The 20,368-nt window shown below is 41.3% G+C and overlaps 2 protein-coding genes across 15 annotated transcripts in view; both read left to right on the top strand.

The window, feature by feature from the left end:
* CCDC30 (coiled-coil domain containing 30) overlaps positions 1-1,913 on the top strand; it is a 97,828-nt gene extending 95,915 nt beyond the window's left edge. For all 11 annotated transcript variants that reach the window (XM_039868817.1, XM_039868815.1, XM_039868819.1 and 8 more), the window contains one exon: positions 186-1,913. In XM_039868817.1, the coding sequence (XP_039724751.1) occupies positions 186-384 (199 nt within the window). In that variant the 3' untranslated portion in view covers positions 385-1,913. The remainder of the gene's footprint in view (positions 1-185) is intronic.
* A 1,490-nt stretch (positions 1,914-3,403) lies between these two features.
* On the top strand, positions 3,404-19,189 carry PPIH (peptidylprolyl isomerase H). Of its 4 annotated transcripts, none has more exons than XM_039868834.1 (10): positions 3,404-3,565; positions 3,922-3,986; positions 4,299-4,322; positions 4,588-4,632; positions 4,897-4,939; positions 8,412-8,504; positions 9,819-9,906; positions 10,393-10,433; positions 11,185-11,274; positions 19,044-19,189. In XM_039868834.1, the coding sequence occupies exons 1-9, from the start codon at positions 3,500-3,502 to the stop codon at positions 11,251-11,253; spliced, it is 534 nt and encodes a 177-aa protein (XP_039724768.1). In that variant the 5' UTR covers positions 3,404-3,499; the 3' UTR covers positions 11,254-11,274; positions 19,044-19,189. The 4 variants fall into 4 exon arrangements, with proteins under 4 accessions (XP_039724768.1, XP_039724767.1, XP_039724770.1 ...); XM_039868833.1 differs by having other exon boundaries at positions 19,020-19,189; XM_039868836.1 differs by lacking the exon at positions 8,412-8,504 and having other exon boundaries at positions 19,020-19,189.
* The last annotated feature ends 1,179 nt before the right edge of the window (positions 19,190-20,368 follow it).

Here is a 20,368-nt window from a genome sequence, read left to right as displayed (position 1 = left end):
TAAAAGAATTCTGACTTAAGGTAGAAGATAATCCATAAACATAAGTTTAAGGTAATTTTTGTTTGGTTGTCTTTGTGTTTGACCATTGTCAAAACTGAAATTCTATTTAAGTCTTATCCTTGTAACCCCAAAGTGCTGCCAAGAGACCCTATCCACACAAAGTCCTCACATATGGCCTTTCTTAGTTTTTCAGGAACAGGTTTGGTAGAGTCAGTTGGAAGTCTTCAAGAAACTCAAGAATCTAAGTCAGAAGAAACAGTGGCAAATCCCAAGTCCCTTGAGTCTGTTTCGTGTTCACAGAATTCCGAAGCTGGATACATAAATGTGACTTCTCTGAAAGAGACACGTTGCATCCAAGAACAAGACCAAAAGTCAGAACTATAAAATCACTGGTGTCTAAACTAGACTGATCAAAGTTGTTAACTTAGAGCTTGGGCGTGAAGGTGGGACATGACGTGGAAAAACATTAGAACACATTCCCCACGGGACATCAACTAGGAGTCTTCAAAATTGCTGATAAATTCACTAAACCAGTTCTAAAAAATGGATTTCTCAAGTTTGTTTGATATCCTCAGATGCCTTATATTGATCAATATAGTAACTTAAGTTCATTGGTTTAATTGAGTTTTTGTTTAGCAGAACACATATATGGCTAATTCACCATTCTTTCCTATTATCATGGATTTTTTTAAAAGTAAAAACAGTGTAATCACATTAAAGCAAATACTTTAAAAAGAAGAAAAAAACCCTCCTGTAATGTCATATTCTGAACACTACTATTTTCATTTTGGAGTTATTCCCTATGGTTCTCATTCCAATTTATTTATTTTAATGGTTATCATATTGTATTTTCATAGTCTGAGTTTTAATATACCATAAACCATTTTCCCATATTTAAACTCTTCATAATTATTCTTTCAATAGTCATATGATACTCTATCACATTGATGTTCTATAAATTCTCTTGTTACTTGACATCTAAGTTGTTCTACTTTTTCACTAAGATTATGCTGTGGCGAAAGTCTTTGTGAAGTTAGCTCTTTTCTTCTCTTAAGTTAATCCAGAAAACAAATTGACAAGATCGGCATAATTGGGTCAAAGGATATAAATGTTATATAGAGTTTTGGTACATCATTTGTCTCATTGCTTTAAAAAAAGTTGTGTCAACATTGTTTCCATGGTCAAACTCTTTAAGCTTCTATTTCTTGATGCACAAAATAGGAATAGTAGTTCCCATCCCATAGGGTTTCATTTCACCAAATGAGATGAAGTGTGTATTTTACACTGAGTAATTGTTTCAAAAGTGCTAGATACATTCACTTATTTTCACTTGCAGTTTGAGTGTACTTCAACATTGAATATCACCAATTTAAAGAATTTATTCTAAAATAGTTGGTATAAAACTGTATTGAAGGATGATTTCCGCTGTTCCTTTTCCCCTTCCTCCCCTTTTCCCTCATTCTCCTCTTCCTTCTTCATCATCAGCTGGAGATAGAGAGGGAGACAAAGGGAAGGGGGAAAGTAACCGGAAATAAAAGAGCCCCGTAAGTTGAGACATACTGAATTTTTATGTGCAACCCTTGCCGCCTCAGATACCGAACTAGAAAGGATGATCAAAGAGTGTAGGAAATAATAACTATGATATTGAATGCATGCTCTGATTCCAAACTTTGTCCAAATTCACCTTCTTTCACTCGATTCATTGAATCTATTTATCAAAGTCCTGCTATGTGCTATTCAATAGTAGACACTATCATCACAACTGTGAAGACAGACAAGAGTCCGTTTTCATAGAGTTATATTTTAGGTTAGACAGTATATGTGTATGTGGCAGGGGGTGAGGTGGGGAGACTGACCGTATAATTTTGGATGGTGAGTGGCATGAAGAAAATAAACCAGTGATGTATCTGAAAGTGTGACTGATGGCTACTTTATATTGGGTGCAATATTCCTATCTGAGTGACATCTGAGCAGAGACCTGAAATAAAAAGAACACCTCCCCCTCATTAAGATCTAGAAGAGTATTAAAGACAATTAACTGTACCAAGACCCTACAGAGAGTACAGTAGTCCTCCTTAACCTGAGGAGGTTACGTTCCAAGACCCCTAGTGGATGGCTGAAACCATGGATTGTACTGAATCCTATATATACATACATACCTATGATAAATAATTGATAAACTAGGCACAGTAAGAAATTAACAATAGTAATAAAATAGAACAATTTTAACAATATACTGTAATAAGTTATGTGAACGTGGTCTAGCTCAAAATATCTTGTACTGTATTCACCCTTCTTGTGATATGAGATGACGCAATGCCTACATGATGAGATGAAGTAGGGTGAATGACATATGCTTTGTGAAATAGTGTGAACACAAGCATTGCAATACCCTGATAGTCAATATGATAAACAAGACACCTACTAAGTGACTAATGGGTAGGTAGCATATACAGTGTGGATATGCTGAACAAAAGGATGATTCACATCCTGGGCATGAAATTTAAAACTTATGAATTGCTCATTTCTGGAATTTTCCATTTACTATTTTTGGACTGTGGTTGGCAGCAAGTAACTGAAACCAGGAAGGTGAAAATCCGATAAGGGGGGACCATGTATCCATCTGTGACCTCGAGGAACAAAAAGGTCAGAATATATTAACAGAGGGCAAGTAATACAAAATGAGGCCAGCCAGATAATGTAATGTAGGCTTTTTTGTATGTAAGAAATTGGATTTCATTCTAAATACAGCAAGCCAGGAGTGATTTATAAGATTTATTTTAAAAGCTCTAGCTACTCTGCCAGAAATAATTGTAGTGACAAAAGTGGAAGCTTGTGGCAGAACTGGAGCTAAAACTAAAATTCTAGTGTCCTGACTTCAAAGAAGGGCTGAGTATTTACTAAGCACACCTTATTTGCCAGGCTGTGCTAACTCCCGAGGATGAAGAGTTCCTGCCTTTGTGGGGCTCACAGACTAGTGCGCTGGGTTAAGAAACAGCACGCGTGATGGTTCAGATCTTAGCTGCAAGGATTGATCAGGACCCTGGAGACTACGTAGTCCAAACTCCCTACCCTGAGCGAGAATAATCTTGTACTTCGCTTAGTGTAGCCATGTGAATGGGGTATCTGTTGACCTTGAGCAAATAAAGGCGGAGGCATGCCTCCTCTTCCATCCCTCCTCCACCTGCACCCGCGTCCCCAGCCCCGCGTCTCCCTACCCACCCCGGCCTACACCCCCGTCCCCAAGCACAGTCAAGCGAGCTAACAGCCGGCGGACATCTCGTGGTCAGGACCGATGAAAGTCCTGGTCACCGCAGCATCTCGCAGTGCGGGCGCAGAAACCAGCAAGCCCCAAAGTCGAACGCAGAGTAGGGCTTCCGGGGGCGGGCCCCGGCCTCGGTAGGCTCTTCCTGCGCCTGCGCGGGAGACTAAACCTGCGGAGCTGGGATTAGGTTCATCGGAACTAGGCGCTAGCGACTTCTGCTTCCGGGTCGGAGCCATGGCGGTGGCAAATTCAAGCCCTGTCAATCCCGTGGTGTTCTTTGATGTCAGCATTGGCGGCCAGGTGAGGTCCAGGAAGACCCAGCCCTGCGCCGAAGGGAAACAGCATGGGGCCAGGCAGACAGAATTCATCCGCCCAGGGATAGCGGGCTCGGGAAGCCAGAAAGGGAAACTGGACCAGAACCTACCGACCTGCGGGGTGTGGTGAGGGAAAGAGAATGAACACCCTTGCCCCTCGTAGTGTGCATCCTAGCGTCCCGCTTGTGGAATGTCTGGACGGAACGAAAGGATAGGTTACGGAGGCAGAGGTGGGAGAGAGAAAGGTATGGGAAAAGGAATGGTTAGCTCTTTGAGGTCCCCGCTCAGCGAGGCCTTCGTGGTCTTGGACTGGGCCTTCCGACAGTCTCTTGCCGGTTGCAGGAAGTTGGCCGCATGAAGATCGAGCTCTTTGCAGACGTTGTGCCTAAAACGGCCGAGAACTTTAGGTAAGGAGATGCTCTGCCACATTAACCGAACCGAAAGCTGGGCCCCATTCTGCGGAATCGTCTGCCTATCCCTGTCCGTCCACTCACTGCCCTTGTGATCTGATTCCCCTAGGTATCGCTCTGTCTGAATAGTCCCCGTTTTGACTGTTCCCCATGTCAGTTTATCTTGTCTGTATGCCTGGGAGTCTGGACGTCTGGCCTCCGGTTGGTGGGCTTGCTGGCGCCAGTGGCTGTGCGGTCCCCCACGGAGATTAGAGGAACTCACTGCTGTGATGTCATGGTGGCTGAGTCCTTCATTCTTTTCCCTTTCAGGCAATTCTGCACTGGAGAATTCAGGTCAGTGGTTGACTTCTTTGCTTGCTCCTGAAGGGTGACCTGGGGCTGCAGTGAGGGTTTTGGGGAACCACCCACAGGCCTTGAATGATTGCTGGGGACTGTAATAGAAGGTAATACCCCGAGGGTCTGTCTCACTTCATTTGCCTTCTTTATCTCCCTTGTCCTGACCATCTTTAGGAGCGTGCCTTTGGCTCCCGTGTATGGTAAATTGGAAAGGTGTATGGTTATCTGTCATCATTCCAAGTCTCTTTCTTTTTGGTTATAGAAAAGATGGGGTTCCAATAGGATACAAAGGGAGCACTTTCCACAGGTGAGGCCCATGGCAAACCATCCTGAGGGCTTTTAGAATTACTTCTTTGGGGGATTAATCTCTTTAGGAAAATAAAATCATAGGATAATTCTTAGATCTTGAGAAGGAATGTTTTTGTGGACTAAATTGACTTGAAGATTTATTAAAAGCTAGAGTGATAAACATGGTATTTTGAAATCAATGTTAATCTAAACTATAATGACTAAGTCAATATTTTTCTGAACTACAGACTCTTATCTCAGAATCCTTTGTTCTCTGTTTCAGGGTCATAAAGGATTTCATGATTCAGGGTGGAGATTTTGTTAACGTAAGTACTCTTCCTTTCCTATCAAAGACTTATACGATTTTGTTGTTGTTTTTGTAATTGTTGTTGCTACTATTTTTACTACAGGGACCCAAGTCTTAAGGCTTGAGAACAATAGCCAAGTTTATTAGGGGTGGGGGTGGGAGGGATGAGGATGAGAATGTCCTTGAGAGTTGCTGGCAACTACTCAGTGTACCACTAGATGACAGACATCAGCACTTTATTGAATCACTAACTTCCAAATCTCAACCTTTTAGGGCCAGAAACTGAACTTTTCCAGCATGCCTGTAGATGACCCATGACAGACCCAAATTAACCACATGAAACTTAGCTAGAAATCAAATGCAATTTGTTTAAACTAAATCGTAGTAAGTCCCTTTCCAGTGAGCTAAATGCTTATGCCCCATTTTCTCTTCTACTTCTGGTATCACAGTGCCTGGAAAGCTGAGTTTTTCATTGGAAGTTGATTAGGGGGCAAGAGAGGTAAATAATTCTGGAAGGATGTTTCCTCTATTCATGGGGAGAGCCCAGTGAAATAGTTCCTTCATTACTAAGCATGATTTTCTTGTGACTAGACTGTATGTGTCCCCCATATTAAGTCTTCTCCCCTCTCCTGACCTTAGAGGGAGCTGAATAAACCACATTTTTTTCTTAAATCTACTTTTGTTCTTACCCACTTCTGTGCATGGTCTTTCTTATTAGTATCATTTGGGTAGCCATGTTGCTGTTTTCTCGAATCTAGGAGACATTTTCTTCTTCACGTGTGTACTTACTTAGTTTGACTCTTATGAGCTTTTTATCTTTCTCTTTCCTATCTAGGTAAGGTTGTGATCTTAAGCCAGATCAGGCTTTCAGATATGTTTGGTTTCATCTGTATGATGTAAAACTGGGAAATTTCACCAAAAAATTCTGGAGTTTTGTTTCCTCTCTAAAGAATGGAAAACTAGGACGTGGTTCCATAGTGTAGCGGTTAGCACGTCTGCTTTACACGCAGAAGGTCCTGGGTTCACACCCCAGAGACATGGTCCATGGTCTACGACCATGCCACCTGGAACAACCCCGATGTCTGATCTCAGAAGCTAAGCAGAGTCGGGCATGTTTAGTACTTGATGGGAGACCACCTAGGAAGACCAGGTACTGTAGGCATAAATAATAATAAATTTAAAAAAAAAGAATGGAAAACTAGGCCTGTGTTTCTCATGCAGTGACAGTTGGTTGGAATCAAGTAACTGCTCCATTCAGGCAGAATGTGTCCTTGCCATTTCACCACAGTCCCCACTACCTGTTTCCCTCATTTGTGATACCTGCCCTCATAGGCATTTGTTTGCTAACCATAGCCACTCTTGATGGTGATAGGGCTTGGGGTGACCATATACTTTTTTTGTTAGCTGATATGAAGGGCTGAGAAGCTGTTCTCTGTCTTCTTTCCTTTCTTCTCATAGGTCCTGTATTGTTGTATTGTCTTAGCAGGAACAGAACCAACTTATTACTGGTCATTGCCAGGTACATCTGATCACACTTACTGATAGCCCCAGGGTTAGATAATAATTGGTCAGCCAGAGGTTGAGTATCAAAGAGAAGTAATTGCTCAGGGCCACCCTTAGAGAAGAAAAAATAGAATGAGCAAGAGGCAGAAGAAGCAGGATTTGAGACCTACTAAAGTTGGACCAAGAATATTCGTTTGTTTTAAAATTTTATTTTTTTTCTGATTGCAAAAGAAAAGTGTAGAAAAGAAAATAAGTCATCTCTCAAGGATTCTCTCCTTTCAAGAAATAAACTCTTGGCATTTTAGTTTACAGCTGCCAGCCTTATCTTTGCATGAGTATATGTGTCAAATATAATTTTTAACAGACTTAAGATCATATATATGTTTGGTTTTTTGTACTTAACAATTGTCTACATTTTCTCCTATCATTATCTTCTTCCAAAACATTTTTTCTAACAGCTGCCTAATAGTCCATTATGAATATACAGTGAATTTGTTTGAGCAATCCACTATTGAAGATTTACGTTCCTTTTGTTGTTTGCTCTGAAAATTTGTCATTTTCCCTTCTCTGGCTTCTGGAGAGCAATAGATAGTATGATTATAGAGAATGATGTGGTAACTGACCTGTCCCCTAAGTTTATTGGGAAATTAGAAATGAACTTGTTTTCTCTTCCTTCTGTATATACGTATGAATTTATGTTACATAGATACATACATACAGTTAGAATAGCTCACATTTGTATAGTGCTATATCAGTTGCAAAGTCTTTTCTCAGAGAGACTAACTGGATCTTCATGGCAATGCTGTAAAGAGTAGGTGCTTTTATCCCCACTTGATAGTTGAGGAAACAGGTCAGAGATAGAGAATGAGTTCCTCAGATCATAAATGATAAGTCGAACTCAAATTCAGGTCTTTCCACTATACAGAGGTCGGCTTTATTGGTAATTTTTAGTCAAAGGTTTGAATTTGACAATTTTCCTTTCTTCCCTCATGTTAATCCCCTTTCTACCACAAATCCAATATTATTTTTCTTTACTAACTGGCTTTAAAAGACTAGTCTTTTGGCACCCTCTCAGTGTTACTTTAAATCCCCAGATTCTATTTAAGAAGCTGCAAATATGGTCTTGGTCAAGTTGTTTTATTACCTTGACTTAAGATTGCTCACCTGAAAGAAAAATGAGGAAGATGATGTGTATTCCACAGGTTTATTGAAAGAGCAGAGAGATAATGTGAATACAGCTAGTTTAAACAGACATTGGGAAATTAGGATTCACAGAACCCAAAGGAGAAACAAAAACTAGGAACTGGAAAGCCACATAGAATCAAGGCATACTTTCTCTCTGGTTCTCTAGCGCTCTCTCCAGCCCACCTTGCAGGAGATAGTCACTTCTAGCTTCCAGGTTTACACGATACAAGTTCAACCTCAAAGAGAGCATCTATCCTATTCCATGATTCCCACAGAAGGAACTCTGGTTGGCCCTGCATGAGTTAGGTGTTCTCTTCTGGACCAATCAACTTTGGCCAGGAGGGTGGTATCATGTTGTACAGACTAGACTTCCAAGAGCCCACCCACCCACATAGTTTGGGGGTGAGTTGGGGTAGTAGTTACTTGGGTGATTTTATGTGTATGCAGGCATGAGAGTCTGCTGGAACAGCAAGGATTATGTATGTAATCACTGAACTATTCTGTACTTTACCTGGGTCTTAACCTAGGTTCCTAAAGGCCCAGCTTGCTTGCTTGCTAATAAATGTTTAGACATTTAGATATTTTACCCAATCTGTGACAAAACCTGGCCAGTTTGTGGGCTGCAGGTGCCTTGGATGGGGCTTTGATTGCAGAGTCGGGTCAAAGAGATGCAGCTCCCAAAGTGACCAACAAGAGTGGACTTTAAATAAAGAAGCTAGGGTTTAGGTAAGAGCACTCTTCTACCGGCCTCTGGGGGGGCCCAGCACTCGCAAGTTGCCAACACTTCCCTTCTCTTTGCTCAGGGAGATGGTACAGGAGTCGCCAGTATTTACCGGGGGCCATTTGCAGATGAAAATTTTAAACTTAGACACTCAGCTCCAGGCCTGCTTTCCATGGTAAGTGAGGTCCAATCAGGGTTTTGGGTTAGATTTATAGCCAGCTGGTTTCTGGGCCCTTCTTGAGGCTCAATGTTGTCTCTTAGGATGGAAGCAAATGCTTTTTTTTGGCTCAGCCCAGGACTCAACTCTGCTATACCCATCTTCTTCCTCAGTCTGATTTTGTTGGGCTGGGCCCACCAGCAGCCTGGAGAACCAAAATTCAACTCTGGTGTGTGTTTCCCTCCCTTTGTTTCAGCCAGGACATGGGACCGGGCATTTAGCTTTGTTGCTCAGAATGCAACCAGTTGTTCTTTCAAGACCCACTGTTCACTCGCTCATTGCTCCACTCACCAGAACTCTCAACATCCATTCACTCACATTGCATACTGGCTGGTCACCCCCTTTTGCGCACTCACCACTCCTTGCTCACCACTTCTACTCCTTTGTCCCGGCACCTCCTCCCCATTTATAATCCCCCTGACACACATCTCACTCTTTCACAGGCCCCTGCCTACGTGACCTAAACCTCCTCATCTACCCCACCCTTGCTCACTATCTTTTATGCTCACTGCCCCTTCACTTCCCCTTATATACCCCTCCCACCTTGCTTCTCTCACCTTCTCCTTCCCTTCCCTTCATCACCCATTTCCCTCTGTGTCTGTAGAGTTATAAAAACATGTTATATGACTGTTTCCTGCTTGCTTGCTAATAAATGTTTAGACATTGAGCAGCAAAGTAGATAGACTAGGCAGACAGGCAGGCAGGCAGACAGACAGAAAAGAAAGAGAGACAGACAGACAGACAGACAGAGAGAAGTGAATTGGACTCCTGGGAGGCCTATCCTTCATTCCAAACCATAGGCCTATTCTGACTGGCCCAGGCAATCTCCATAGCACTAGCTATTTGCACCTTCTTAAATTTTTTAAATTGCCATTGTTATGATATAGTACATTCAGACAAAACAGGTTACGGCCTAGGCAACTAACCTTTTCTTATCTAGTAGCTAACTTGTAACTATAATTTAGTTAGAACTAGTATTGGACTAAACGCATCAAATTGGGTCCCATAAACAGTTGTTTCCATTATAAAAATTTACCCTGTAGAAGAAATGTACATCTATTCAAGGATTAGTTCCTTGAGGGAAGAAATTGTGTGTCCTGTTCATCTCTGTATCATTGGGTCCTAGCTCAAGCCCTGGCTCGGAATAGATGCTCAGTAAGGTTTGCTGAAAGAAAGTGTGGAGGAATCAGAACTATAGACTCTCTTGGGAATCTTTCCCTTCAGCTAGTATGGCCAGGAAAACTCATTGCAAGTATACTTGGTTTCCATCAGGCAAACAGTGGTCCCAGTACAAATGGCTGCCAGTTCTTCATCACCTGCTCTAAGTGTGATTGGCTGGATGGGAAGCACGTAGTGTTTGGTGAGTCCTACTCCTGTCCCATGGTCAGGCCCCATTCACTCAGAGTGGGACTTCCAAAGGAGCTAGTCCCCATACTCTCGTACCAAGAGTGCTCGTCTGGTTTGACTGCTCTGGATAGTAGTAGGGAAGGTGGAAGTGGTGGAATGTGGAGAGGATGTGTGGGAGGACAAAGGGGTCAGCTGATAAAATGAGTAACTACTTGGGCAATACATGTGTCTGGGGGACAAACCCAGATGGTGGTATAGAGGTAATGCCACACAGAGGCAGCACAGTGCAATGCGGCTTCGCAGACAGTCAGACCTAGGTTTGAGTCTTAACTACTACTTCCTACCTGTGACCTTGGGCAGGTCATTTCACCTCCACCGAATCTTCATTTCTTGAAGTTGGTATGAGGAACAAATGAGATAATGGTGAGAATGGACATTGGAATCTGGAAAATGCTATGCAAGTAAGAATACTAAAGTTCAGCTCATACTCTTCCTACAGGAAAAATCATTGATGGACTTCTAGTGATGAGAAAGATTGAGGTAAGTCCTGTTTTGATTTCCTCTTTCTCAGCCATTCTGGTCTGGTACTACCTGACTAGTGTCAACAGAGAACCCTAACTCTAACCCTAGCAGGCTCTAGTTTATTAGACCTTTATTAAATGGCCTTCCTAAAGAAAATGAAGGTGAGACCACAGGCCTCCCAAGTTTTCCTGGCCTGTAGTTAGCCTGTCTGTAGCACACACTGAGCTTTGGCCTTTGGTGGCCCCTTCACCCACTTGATAAAATCCTACTCAGCATTGCATTCAAGATCCTGCCTACTTCTCCATGGCTCCTTCTGCCACTGTCTCCTCCATGTTCCAGTCACATCAGGCTACTGGCTTTTCTCTAAATGTGCCATACATGTCCCTGCCTCTTGCCGCTTCTTGCTCCTAAGCCTTTGTTCATGTTGTTTTCTCTACCTGGAATGCTCTTTTCCTTTCTTTTCCTCTTGGTGAGATCCCATTCATTCTTCTAGGCCCAGCTCAAATAATCCCCTGTTCTGTGAATCTTTCCCTGACCTCTTTAAGCAAAGTTTAGTTGCTTCCTCTGCCCTGTATATACTTTCTTACAACATATTGTTACATAGCATAGGTTTGATATTTTCTAAATGTACACTTTATTTTTTATCTGTATTATATGCTTTACCTCTCTCCTACGGCCCGTAGCACAGGGGTTGGCAGACATCAGTAAATGTTTGGTGTGTGTGTCTATGTGTCTGAGTGGGTGAATCTTTCCTGTGCTTTCTTCCTAGAATGTTCCTACAGGCCCCAACAATAAGCCCAAGCTGCCTGTGGTAATCTCACAGTGTGGGGAGATGTAGACCCAAACAAGACTGAATCAGGTAAGTGTATCTTTCTCTTCCTGGTTAGGAGTCGCCCCAGAGAAGGTAGCATGATCTAGTGGAGGAACCTTAGACTTGAAGACATGGGGTTGAGCTCATTTCCTCTCCGTGTGACCTTGCAGAAGGCACTTCCCTTCTCTGAGTCTGTTTCTTCATCTGTCAAATGGAGATAATACCTATCTCCTAGGATCATTGTAAGGATCAAAGAGAAAGGGTTGTTAGGGCATTTTACTTTTCTACCACTTTGTAGTTTACAAAGTGTCAACTTGAAAACCATCAGGCAGTTTCTTACAGCTTTCTCGGACTAGAGTTTCATTCAGTAGTCCTACTAGAAAGACCTGGCTCCAGCTCTGGGGAGACTCCCTGCTGGGACCATCCTGGGCAGCCAGGAGACACATCTTTTATGCTTCTCATCAGAACTGATGATGCAATTCCAGGCCCTGACTTTGTATTTGCCAGCCTCATAGGTGAACATGACACATTTCTCAGCCTCACCTCATACCCATCCTTGCCACTGCTGCTCTGTCTCGGACATTGTGCTAGGCATGCAGAGTAGGGCAAAGAATCAAATGATGCCTCTGCCTTTCAGGAGCTTATGGGGAATAAGACACATTCTCAGAGGTGATCACTAGTAATATGAGTGACATTGCCAAGTGTCATAAGAATTCAAGGGGGAAACCAGTCACTTCCAGCTAGAATGGTGGTGTCTTCTTTCCTTTCCATCCTTCCTTTTCTTCTTTTCTTCCTTCATTCCTTCCTTTTCTTTTCTATCTCTCTCTCCCCTTTCCTTCCCTCCCTTTCCTTCTCTTTCTTTCTCTCCCACCTCTCCTCTTCCTTTCTTTCTTATTTTGAAACCTGCAGGAAGTGCATTGAATACCTTTCACCTAGATTCACTAATAATTAACATTCTTGTTTTATCATTTTTTCCTTTCCCTCTTCCATCCCCTCAAATTCCCATTCCCTCTTCTCCCGTCTCCTACTTTCCTTCCTACCTTCCTGCTTTCCTTCTTTACTTTCCCTTCTTTCCCTTCCTTTATTTCTTTTCCATTTTAAAGTTGAAGACTTCTTGACACTTTACCCATAAATACTTCAGCAAGCAACTTCTAAAAACAAGAACATCCTACATAACCACAATAATATCTAATATGCATGTTCAGACTCCCCAGTTGTCCACAAAGTAACTTTTATAGCTGTAAAAAAGAGCGATCCATCCAACACTTGAAACAAACATCGCCCTAATAAATTTCATTAAAAGTGATCCAGTCAAGTTTCATATATTCTATTTGGTTGGTTATTTTTAATCATGAAAGTAACAATCTCATAAAAATTTTCACACGAAACAGTTCAAGTGAAAGTCCTCCCATTGACAACACCCCAGCCCCAATCTCACTAGCCTTCCCAGAGGGAACTTCTTTATCAGTTTGATATATATCTATCAGGGCCTTTTCTTTGCCTATATAATTTTGGGAGGTTTTGTTTTTCCTAAGCGGCATTAAACTATATTGTTCATCATTGTTTTTCCATTCGGCATTATGTCTTGAAGACTTTTCCTCCTCCATTCAAGTAAAATTACTTCATATTTTAAAAAAAAGAAAAAGAAACTGACATATTCCATATTTGTAGCATATAGTTTATTTTACCTTTTTCTTAATGATTTGAATAGTTATACATCCCGAGTCTTAGTTCTTTTTTTTATATGTTGTGACTACTTTCTCAAGAATATATTTTAAGAACAAATTAACAGTGTATTGCTTATCTTGACTTTGGTTATATTCTTTGTTAAATAGAAGTTTTAAATTTTGATGAGGTCAAAATGATAAGTCTTTCCCTTATGGCTTTTGTGTTTTGTTTAAGAAGGTCCTTACTACCTCAGATCCTAATGTCTTTTTTTTTTCCTAGTATTTCTTTAGTTTTATTTGTATGCTTACAAAATTATCTAGAATTTATTTTTTTGAATTCTGCCCTTTTCTCCAAATGGAGATCTAGTCAAAGACCAGACCATTTTAATGACTGTATATATATATACCTCTAGCTGTGACTTACTTTGTGTTCACAGCATCTGGCACTTACAGGCATTCAGTAAAAATTTATCACATGAGTTAATAGAGAGAGAGAATGTCAGGCATTTTAGGCAGGGAACTGGTGCGAGCAAATGCTGAGGCAGGAATGCACAAGTGTGTTCTGCAAGCTCCACATGGACCTCTCTCTTGTCCAGCAAGTTGGTCCCTTCTCAGGCCCAGCTGACCCCCTGAGCTTTCCTTTCTGTCATTACTGGGGAACTCTAGGGCTCAACCTGCATTCCCCCTTCAGTAACTGCTGGCCATTACTCCCTCTCCCCCTCATTTATTTGCTGTAACTAAAGTCGAGCTCAGAGATCCTTCTCCTTCTGAAGGCTGACCACTGATCACTACCAAAGGATAGGAGATAACAAAAAGAATAAAGACTAGAAAGTCTTTATGTCTGGGGCCTCTTTTCTATGTTTTTCTGAGCCCCTTACATAAAGTTACTGGAAATCCTTATTAGGAGGGGGTTTCATTTCTGAGGGTGGCGATCATCAACTCTCCCCTCCTCACCTACTGTTAGCAAAGATTACATAAATCTTTGCTGCTATGAAAGCCCTTCTTCTCAACCTGTAGCCCAAGCAGAACAAATTCCATGGGGGCCATTTGATATTTCAGAGGCTCTCTAGACCAAAATTGTTCAATAGATACTCGTTTCTGTGATAATGAAAATGTTTTATATCTGTGCTGTTATGGTAGCTTCCAGCCACACCTGACAATTGAGCACTTGAAATGTGGCCGATGTGACTGAGGGACTGAATTTTTAATTTTAATTAAATTTAAAGAGCCACATGTGGTTATCACCAATTCAGTCTCCTAATCCTGATCTGCTCAGAATTGAATCTTTCATAGCTAATACTTAGGAATAACATAATAAAGCAGTTACCATTTATTGAATATTTCTCATGTTCAGATATTGAGCTAAGAATTTTACTTGAATTATCTCATTTAATTTTACCCAGAATCCCTATCATAGATTTTTAAGGTGTCAGGGAATCTAGATGTTAGTCTAACCTAAAGGTGTTCCACAGATGGGTGCCCCACTTTGGGTTTCTGAGTAATGTGATTTGGGAGAAAGTAAGGAAAAGAGATGAATTCCCCCAGAGAGCAGGATATCATTTCATCATTCTTCTCCCCAGCTATAAAGTTACAGGCATCTCTAACTTCTTCCTATAGGAGTGTTTCAGATCTCTCAGGTTGCTTGGGGCAGAATAATGGTTGACGGCCAGTATAAATGATGTTTTCAAACCCTACTGGGCAGTATTTCTCAAACTTTAATGCACATATGAATTACCAGGAAAGCTTGTTAAAATGTTGGTTCTGATTCAGTGGCTCTGGATGGAGCCTGAGATTTTGCATTTATAACCAGCTCTCAGGTAATGCTGATGCTGACTTTGAGTGGCAAGGTTACGTGGGAATAACAAAGTCTGTCTTTTAATTGAGAACCCACCATATTCCAACCAGAAAAGACTCAGAGGAGATAATCTCTTGGTGGCAGTGGTCCAGCAGGAATCTAGTGCATTCAAATCAAGATATCACCTAATCATGCATTTGAGGCGTTGTGCCCAGGCACTGGAAATATAAAAAGATAGGAAAGAGGCAGAAGGTAGGTTAGATCACTTGATCAACTGTACCTCCCTATGAAGCACTTCCTTCCAGAACTCTTTTATGTTTTGCCTTAGGTCCTGACTTTGGTTTTAGTAAAAACAAAGTTTTCTGTATAACTCTACATGTAGAAACCTTGGTTTTATCTCAGTGGGTCCTATGAAAGCTTTTTATGATAAATTTGGTTAGGTATACGTTAGTGAACCCTGGCCCTCAGGAATCTGCCATAGTCTGAACTGGGCTCTTTTTACTTACAACCTGAGGGGGGCTGGTGGAACCTGTTTTGAAAGCCTGAGAGTCTCTTGGAAAAGGAAGTGACTGTGAGCTCTGGCAGCCCTGCTAGTCTGAATTGATGCTCACCTCCCTGTGATCCCCAAACCTGGTATTTGTGGCAAGCAGTAGTTTAGTTCATTGTTTCCCAAACTTCCCTAAAGAAAAGAATCATTTTGGAGCATTTGTGAAACCTACTAATTCCCAGATCCCTCCCCCTTAAGAGTCTGATTGAGTTAGAGGTAGGACCCAGGATGCTATGTTTGTAACAAGCATCTCAGATGCTTCTTATCAGAGAAATGTGGCTTACACTGCTTTCAGTATTGCTGGGATGGATATCTTTTATTTTAATATTTGAATCTTTTGAAAAAATTTTATAATGAGCACAACATAATTTTGCAGTTATTATAGCTTATAATGAGCCATTCTTGAAGTTCAAATAGTGATTACATTAAAAGTTAATTGTACCTTTGGATATGGTAACAGTTGTGAAAGTACTGTTGGAATGACTGAAGTTTAGGAAACACTATCCCCCATTCTGAGATTACCTGCAGATGTAGATGTGATACATTCCTATGGAGGAAAATTATGAAAGACATGTCTGTGGCACATGGGCTGCTCCTTCATCCCACAACTCAGCAGTAATTAAGATAGGTCCCATGCTAGGTGATCACTTCCTAAGGTATATAAATGTCTAATCACTAAGCTGTACTCCTGAAACTAATATAATAATGTATGTCAACTATAATTGAAAAATAATATGCTCTGTATTATTCCATGCTCTATATGAGGCTACATATTTGAAAAGCCCCGTTCTTGCCTTCAAGGAACTCACAGTTTCTTGGGAAACTGACAATTACAGTACAATAAAGCACTGGACTAGACATTTTAGGACAAAATAAGGAAAGTGCGAATGCCTGTGTCTGCCTGGTTTGGTTTGGGAAGACTGCAGAAAAGATGATGCTTCAACTGAACATGAAAGAATAGAACTTGTCAGGTGGCTAAAACTGGGGAGGGCATTCCAAGGAAAGGGAACAGCATGAGCAAAGCACAAAAGCAGGAAACAGCAGGAAGTGTAAAGGAAACTGCAAATAATTCAATATAGCCAAAGCAGGAAGGTATGAAAAGCAAACAGTAAGAGGTGAGGCTGGCAGAGGCCAGGGCCAGTTGTGAGAACCAGTGCAGGCTGAGGAGTTCATATGTGTTCCTGAGGGTGGGGAAGGGCTATAGGCAGTATGTACATTCTTTTTTTCTTCATGGGGTGAGAGTCCAGTGTGCTCCTGAAATTCTCAAAAGGGGGCCTGACCCTCGAAAAAGAACCAAGCTGGTAGGAGCCACTGAAGGATTTTGAGCAGGAGAACATCGTGCTTGAATTTTCTTGTTTAGAAGTTGATTCTGGCAGCAATGTGGAGGATGGGGTGGAAGCCCATGAGGTGTCCACTACAGCAGTCCAGGCAAGAGGAAAGAGGTTTCATGTGAAAATATGGGTCTCGAGAGCACTAGAGATTTGGCAGCAAATATTTGCATGCCTGCTGGGTGTGTGACACTGTTTGTTCCCTGCCCTGAAAGTCAGAAGCCCTGCCAGCTAAAAAGGGAGGGGAGAGGAGAATGTCTGGCTCCATTCCAGTACAATCCAGTGCAGTCACAGGCGCTTAACAACAGGGATACATTCTAAGAAATGCGTCATTAGGCGATTTTGTTGTTGTGCAAACTAACATCATAGAGTATACTTACATAAATCTAGCTGGTATAGCCTACTACACACCTAGGCTATATGGTATAACCTATTGTCCTAGGCTACAAACCTGTACAGCGTATTACTGTACTGAATACTGTAGGCAATTGTAACAATGATAAGTATTTGTGTATCTAAACATATCTAAACATAGAAAAGGTACAGAAAAATATAGTATAAAAGATTTACAAATGGTACATTTGTATAGGGCATTTATCATGAATAGAGCTTGCAGGACTGGAAGTTGCTCTGGGTGAGTCAGTGAGTAGTGAGTACTTACACTACTATTGACTTTATAAACTGAATAGTTAGGCTACACTAAATTTATAGAAACACAAGATTAAATCAAGCACAAGAGCAACTGATGCAATCAGGAGCTGGGGTAAGCACGAGATGCTGCTGGTGTAACGGCATACTGTTTTATAGCAAACTTTTCTGAGTAGAAAGAGTATATTCTAAAATACTGATAGAAAGTATAGTATAGGAAATATATAAACCAGTAAGTCATTTATTATCATCAGTGTACATAATTGTGTTGCTTTTCTTTTCTGTGACTGTCAGTGTGGTATGTTTGTTTATACCAGCATCATTACAGACACATGAGTTTTACACTACGATGTTACAATGGCTACAACGTCACGAGGCGATAGGAATTTTTCAGCTTCATTATAATCTTATGGGACCACTGTTGTATATGCTGTCCTTTGTTGACCAAAACATTGCTATGTAGCATATGGCTGTACAAAGGCAAAACTCTCTGTGTCATAACTAGGTCTTTCACACGTTGAGGTACATCTCATCAATGGAATACTGTATAGCTTTAAAAAGAAAGAGGTAAATCTGTATGTGTTGGCAAGATTTCTAAGGTAAATCAAGTGACAAAGTCAAGATGTAGTATATTATATAAACATACTACTACTTATTTTGAGTAACTTTCAGAAATTTCTGTAGTGATATATAGCTGAGTATTAATAGTTATTTTTGCAGAGTAGATAGCAAAGAGACTTTCTTTTCAGTTTATATTGTCCTGTATATGCTTGAATTTTCTACATTGAGCATGTTTCTTATAACAAATACAGTATATGTTAAAACAGTATATGTACAGTTTTAACTAGTCCCTCCCAACTCTTCTCAGGAGCATGTGGCCAACATCAGTTTGAATCATTCCCCAGTTCCTCCATCTCCTCCTTCCTGGCCTAGGCAGAGTCAGTGGTCTCCTCCTGGGTGCTCCTAGTACTTGGTTCATGTTGCTATTAATAACATTTAACACAAAGGATCACAAAAGTGTTGGTCTGGTTTTCTCTAGACTGAGAACTCCTTGAGGCAAGGACCATGCTGACTAATACAGTGCCCTGTCTATGACAGAGCTTAAGTACTGGAGCACCATGCAACTTATAAAGTATTTTTATACATTTTTGTACATTCTTTTTTAGGGCCCAAAGTTAAACTTCTGTTTGAGCCCGCAGTATAAAACCAAGACTCCCTGTCCTCTGGAGGAGGAGGGGTGTGGGCATGTTTGTGGGTAGAGAGACAGTAGTATCTGAGTGTACTCACCATGTTCTTTAAGTGCAGCTAACTCCAAGGACATAAACAGAGGGTGTGGAATTTCCTTTCTCTATAACCCAGGAACCACAACCTGCAAGGAAGAAGGATTGCTCTTTGTTCTAGAGCTCCACAGAGTGCCACAAGGTCTGGCAAAAAACAAAGCAAAACAAAACACAGGCTTTGCAGCCAGTACACCAGGAAGCCCCATCACTGTCAAGCCATTAAACCCCTTGGTACCCTAGTTTTCTCTTTGCTTAATTTTATAATGTATATTGCATGGAGTTGTAATGGGTAAATAATGAGATAGTATGCTTGGCCATAAATGTTAGTTTCTATCTTTTTGGTTCTTGTATAATATACTTTTCAGTTTCACTCTGGAGAACCAAAGGTCTAGCCTATGGCAAGAATCAGATTGGTTTTACTTTTTTGGTTAAAGAGGATTAGGAGTGTAGAGGAGGTGGGAACTTTGTCTCTCATGGAATGTCTCCTTCCAGTTCTTCTTAGCTGCATATCTCTTCCATCCCTCACAGACCTTCATGTCTCTGCCATTGTAGGCCTTCCCTTGCTCTGGGTGATGCTCTTGAGTAAGATCTGGATTGGCCCCTGTTTGCTTCCTTGCCTGCTGTTGCCCTGTTTGATCAAGAGACCTTGGAAGTATCACACACGTTTTTCAACTGTAAATAAAGTTTTTTGTTTTGTATGTGTGTTGTTTTTAAATGGTTGTAATGATAGTCCCATCTCCTCATGATTTAGCTTCAGCTAGGACTCACTCTCCTAGCTGCAAGGCCAGCGTGGACCAGAGCCAAGCCCTTGCTATGTCTAGTTGCTCAGATTTGCAAGGAGTTGTAGCAGTCCCTTCTTAGGTTCAAGCTGATTGAACGAAGAAGGCAAAATCCCAGGGCCTTATACTGTGACATATTCCAAGGATGTTTCCACTAGTAGTAGTTTCTGGTTAGTTCTGAAGCCTGTAGGGAAAGGGTTCCTAACTTGGGATGTGTTTGGATGGGAGACCATTTGACAGAAAACTAAGGTACCAAATAGTCACAATGAAGCGTGAATAGTTCGGTCAAAAATCTTTGTTTGAATCTGGGGTCATTTTTTAAACAGCTGAGGCCTTGAGAAGTTCACCGTCCCTTTCAGATCCCCAGTTTCTTCATCTATAAAATGGGGATAATAATACTTATCTACTTCATAGCATTGTTGAAAGGGTCAAATAAGAGAATGGATATGAAGGTAACTTGTAAACAGTAACATGCCTTGACAAAATGTTAGTTTTGAAAGGAAATAACCCAACATAAAAAGATTCCACTGAGTATAATGTTCAAGAGGTAAAGAGACTTCCCTGGTGTTCCTGTCATGAGGCAATTTCTATGTTCTCCTATTTCTACTTTCTCCTGGCCAATGGACAAGATGACCTACAACTAACTGGCAGTAGGCTACTGCAGCAGCAGAGGTAACAGTTGAATTCTCTGACAGAATAGAACCTGGTAAGTGCCATTTCAGTGTTTGGGGAACAAGAGGGACGGTGAGCTATACAGGGGACCTATAGTACAGATATTTACAACTCTGTAGCTAGGTAAACAGGATTCAGGGGACACAGTGAAGAACTGTGATCAAGTAACCAGACAGAATGGAATTATAAAGAGATAGGAAGGATGAGCAGCTGGAATCCTGAGCTGACATTCTTGTGATGGGCCATTCAGTTGAATTCAGTTATACTTGGCACCTGCATTCTATGCCAGTCTCTGTCCTGTTCACTGGAGCTACAAAGATAAGATGTGGCCCATGCTTGTGACAGGAGATAGGCACAGTTTTGATACAATGTGGTGAATATTAGAATGTGAGCCCTTATGGGGGCAGGAAAATTGGTCGCTTTTTT

This window comes from Pteropus medius, unplaced genomic scaffold, assembly GCF_902729225.1.
Source record: "Pteropus medius unplaced genomic scaffold, Ma_sr-lr_union100, whole genome shotgun sequence".
In the NCBI taxonomy this organism is placed as follows: Eukaryota; Metazoa; Chordata; class Mammalia; order Chiroptera; family Pteropodidae; genus Pteropus; species Pteropus medius.
The sequence above is the reverse complement of the archived record's forward strand: the minus strand, read 5'-3'. Positions and strand labels throughout refer to the sequence as shown.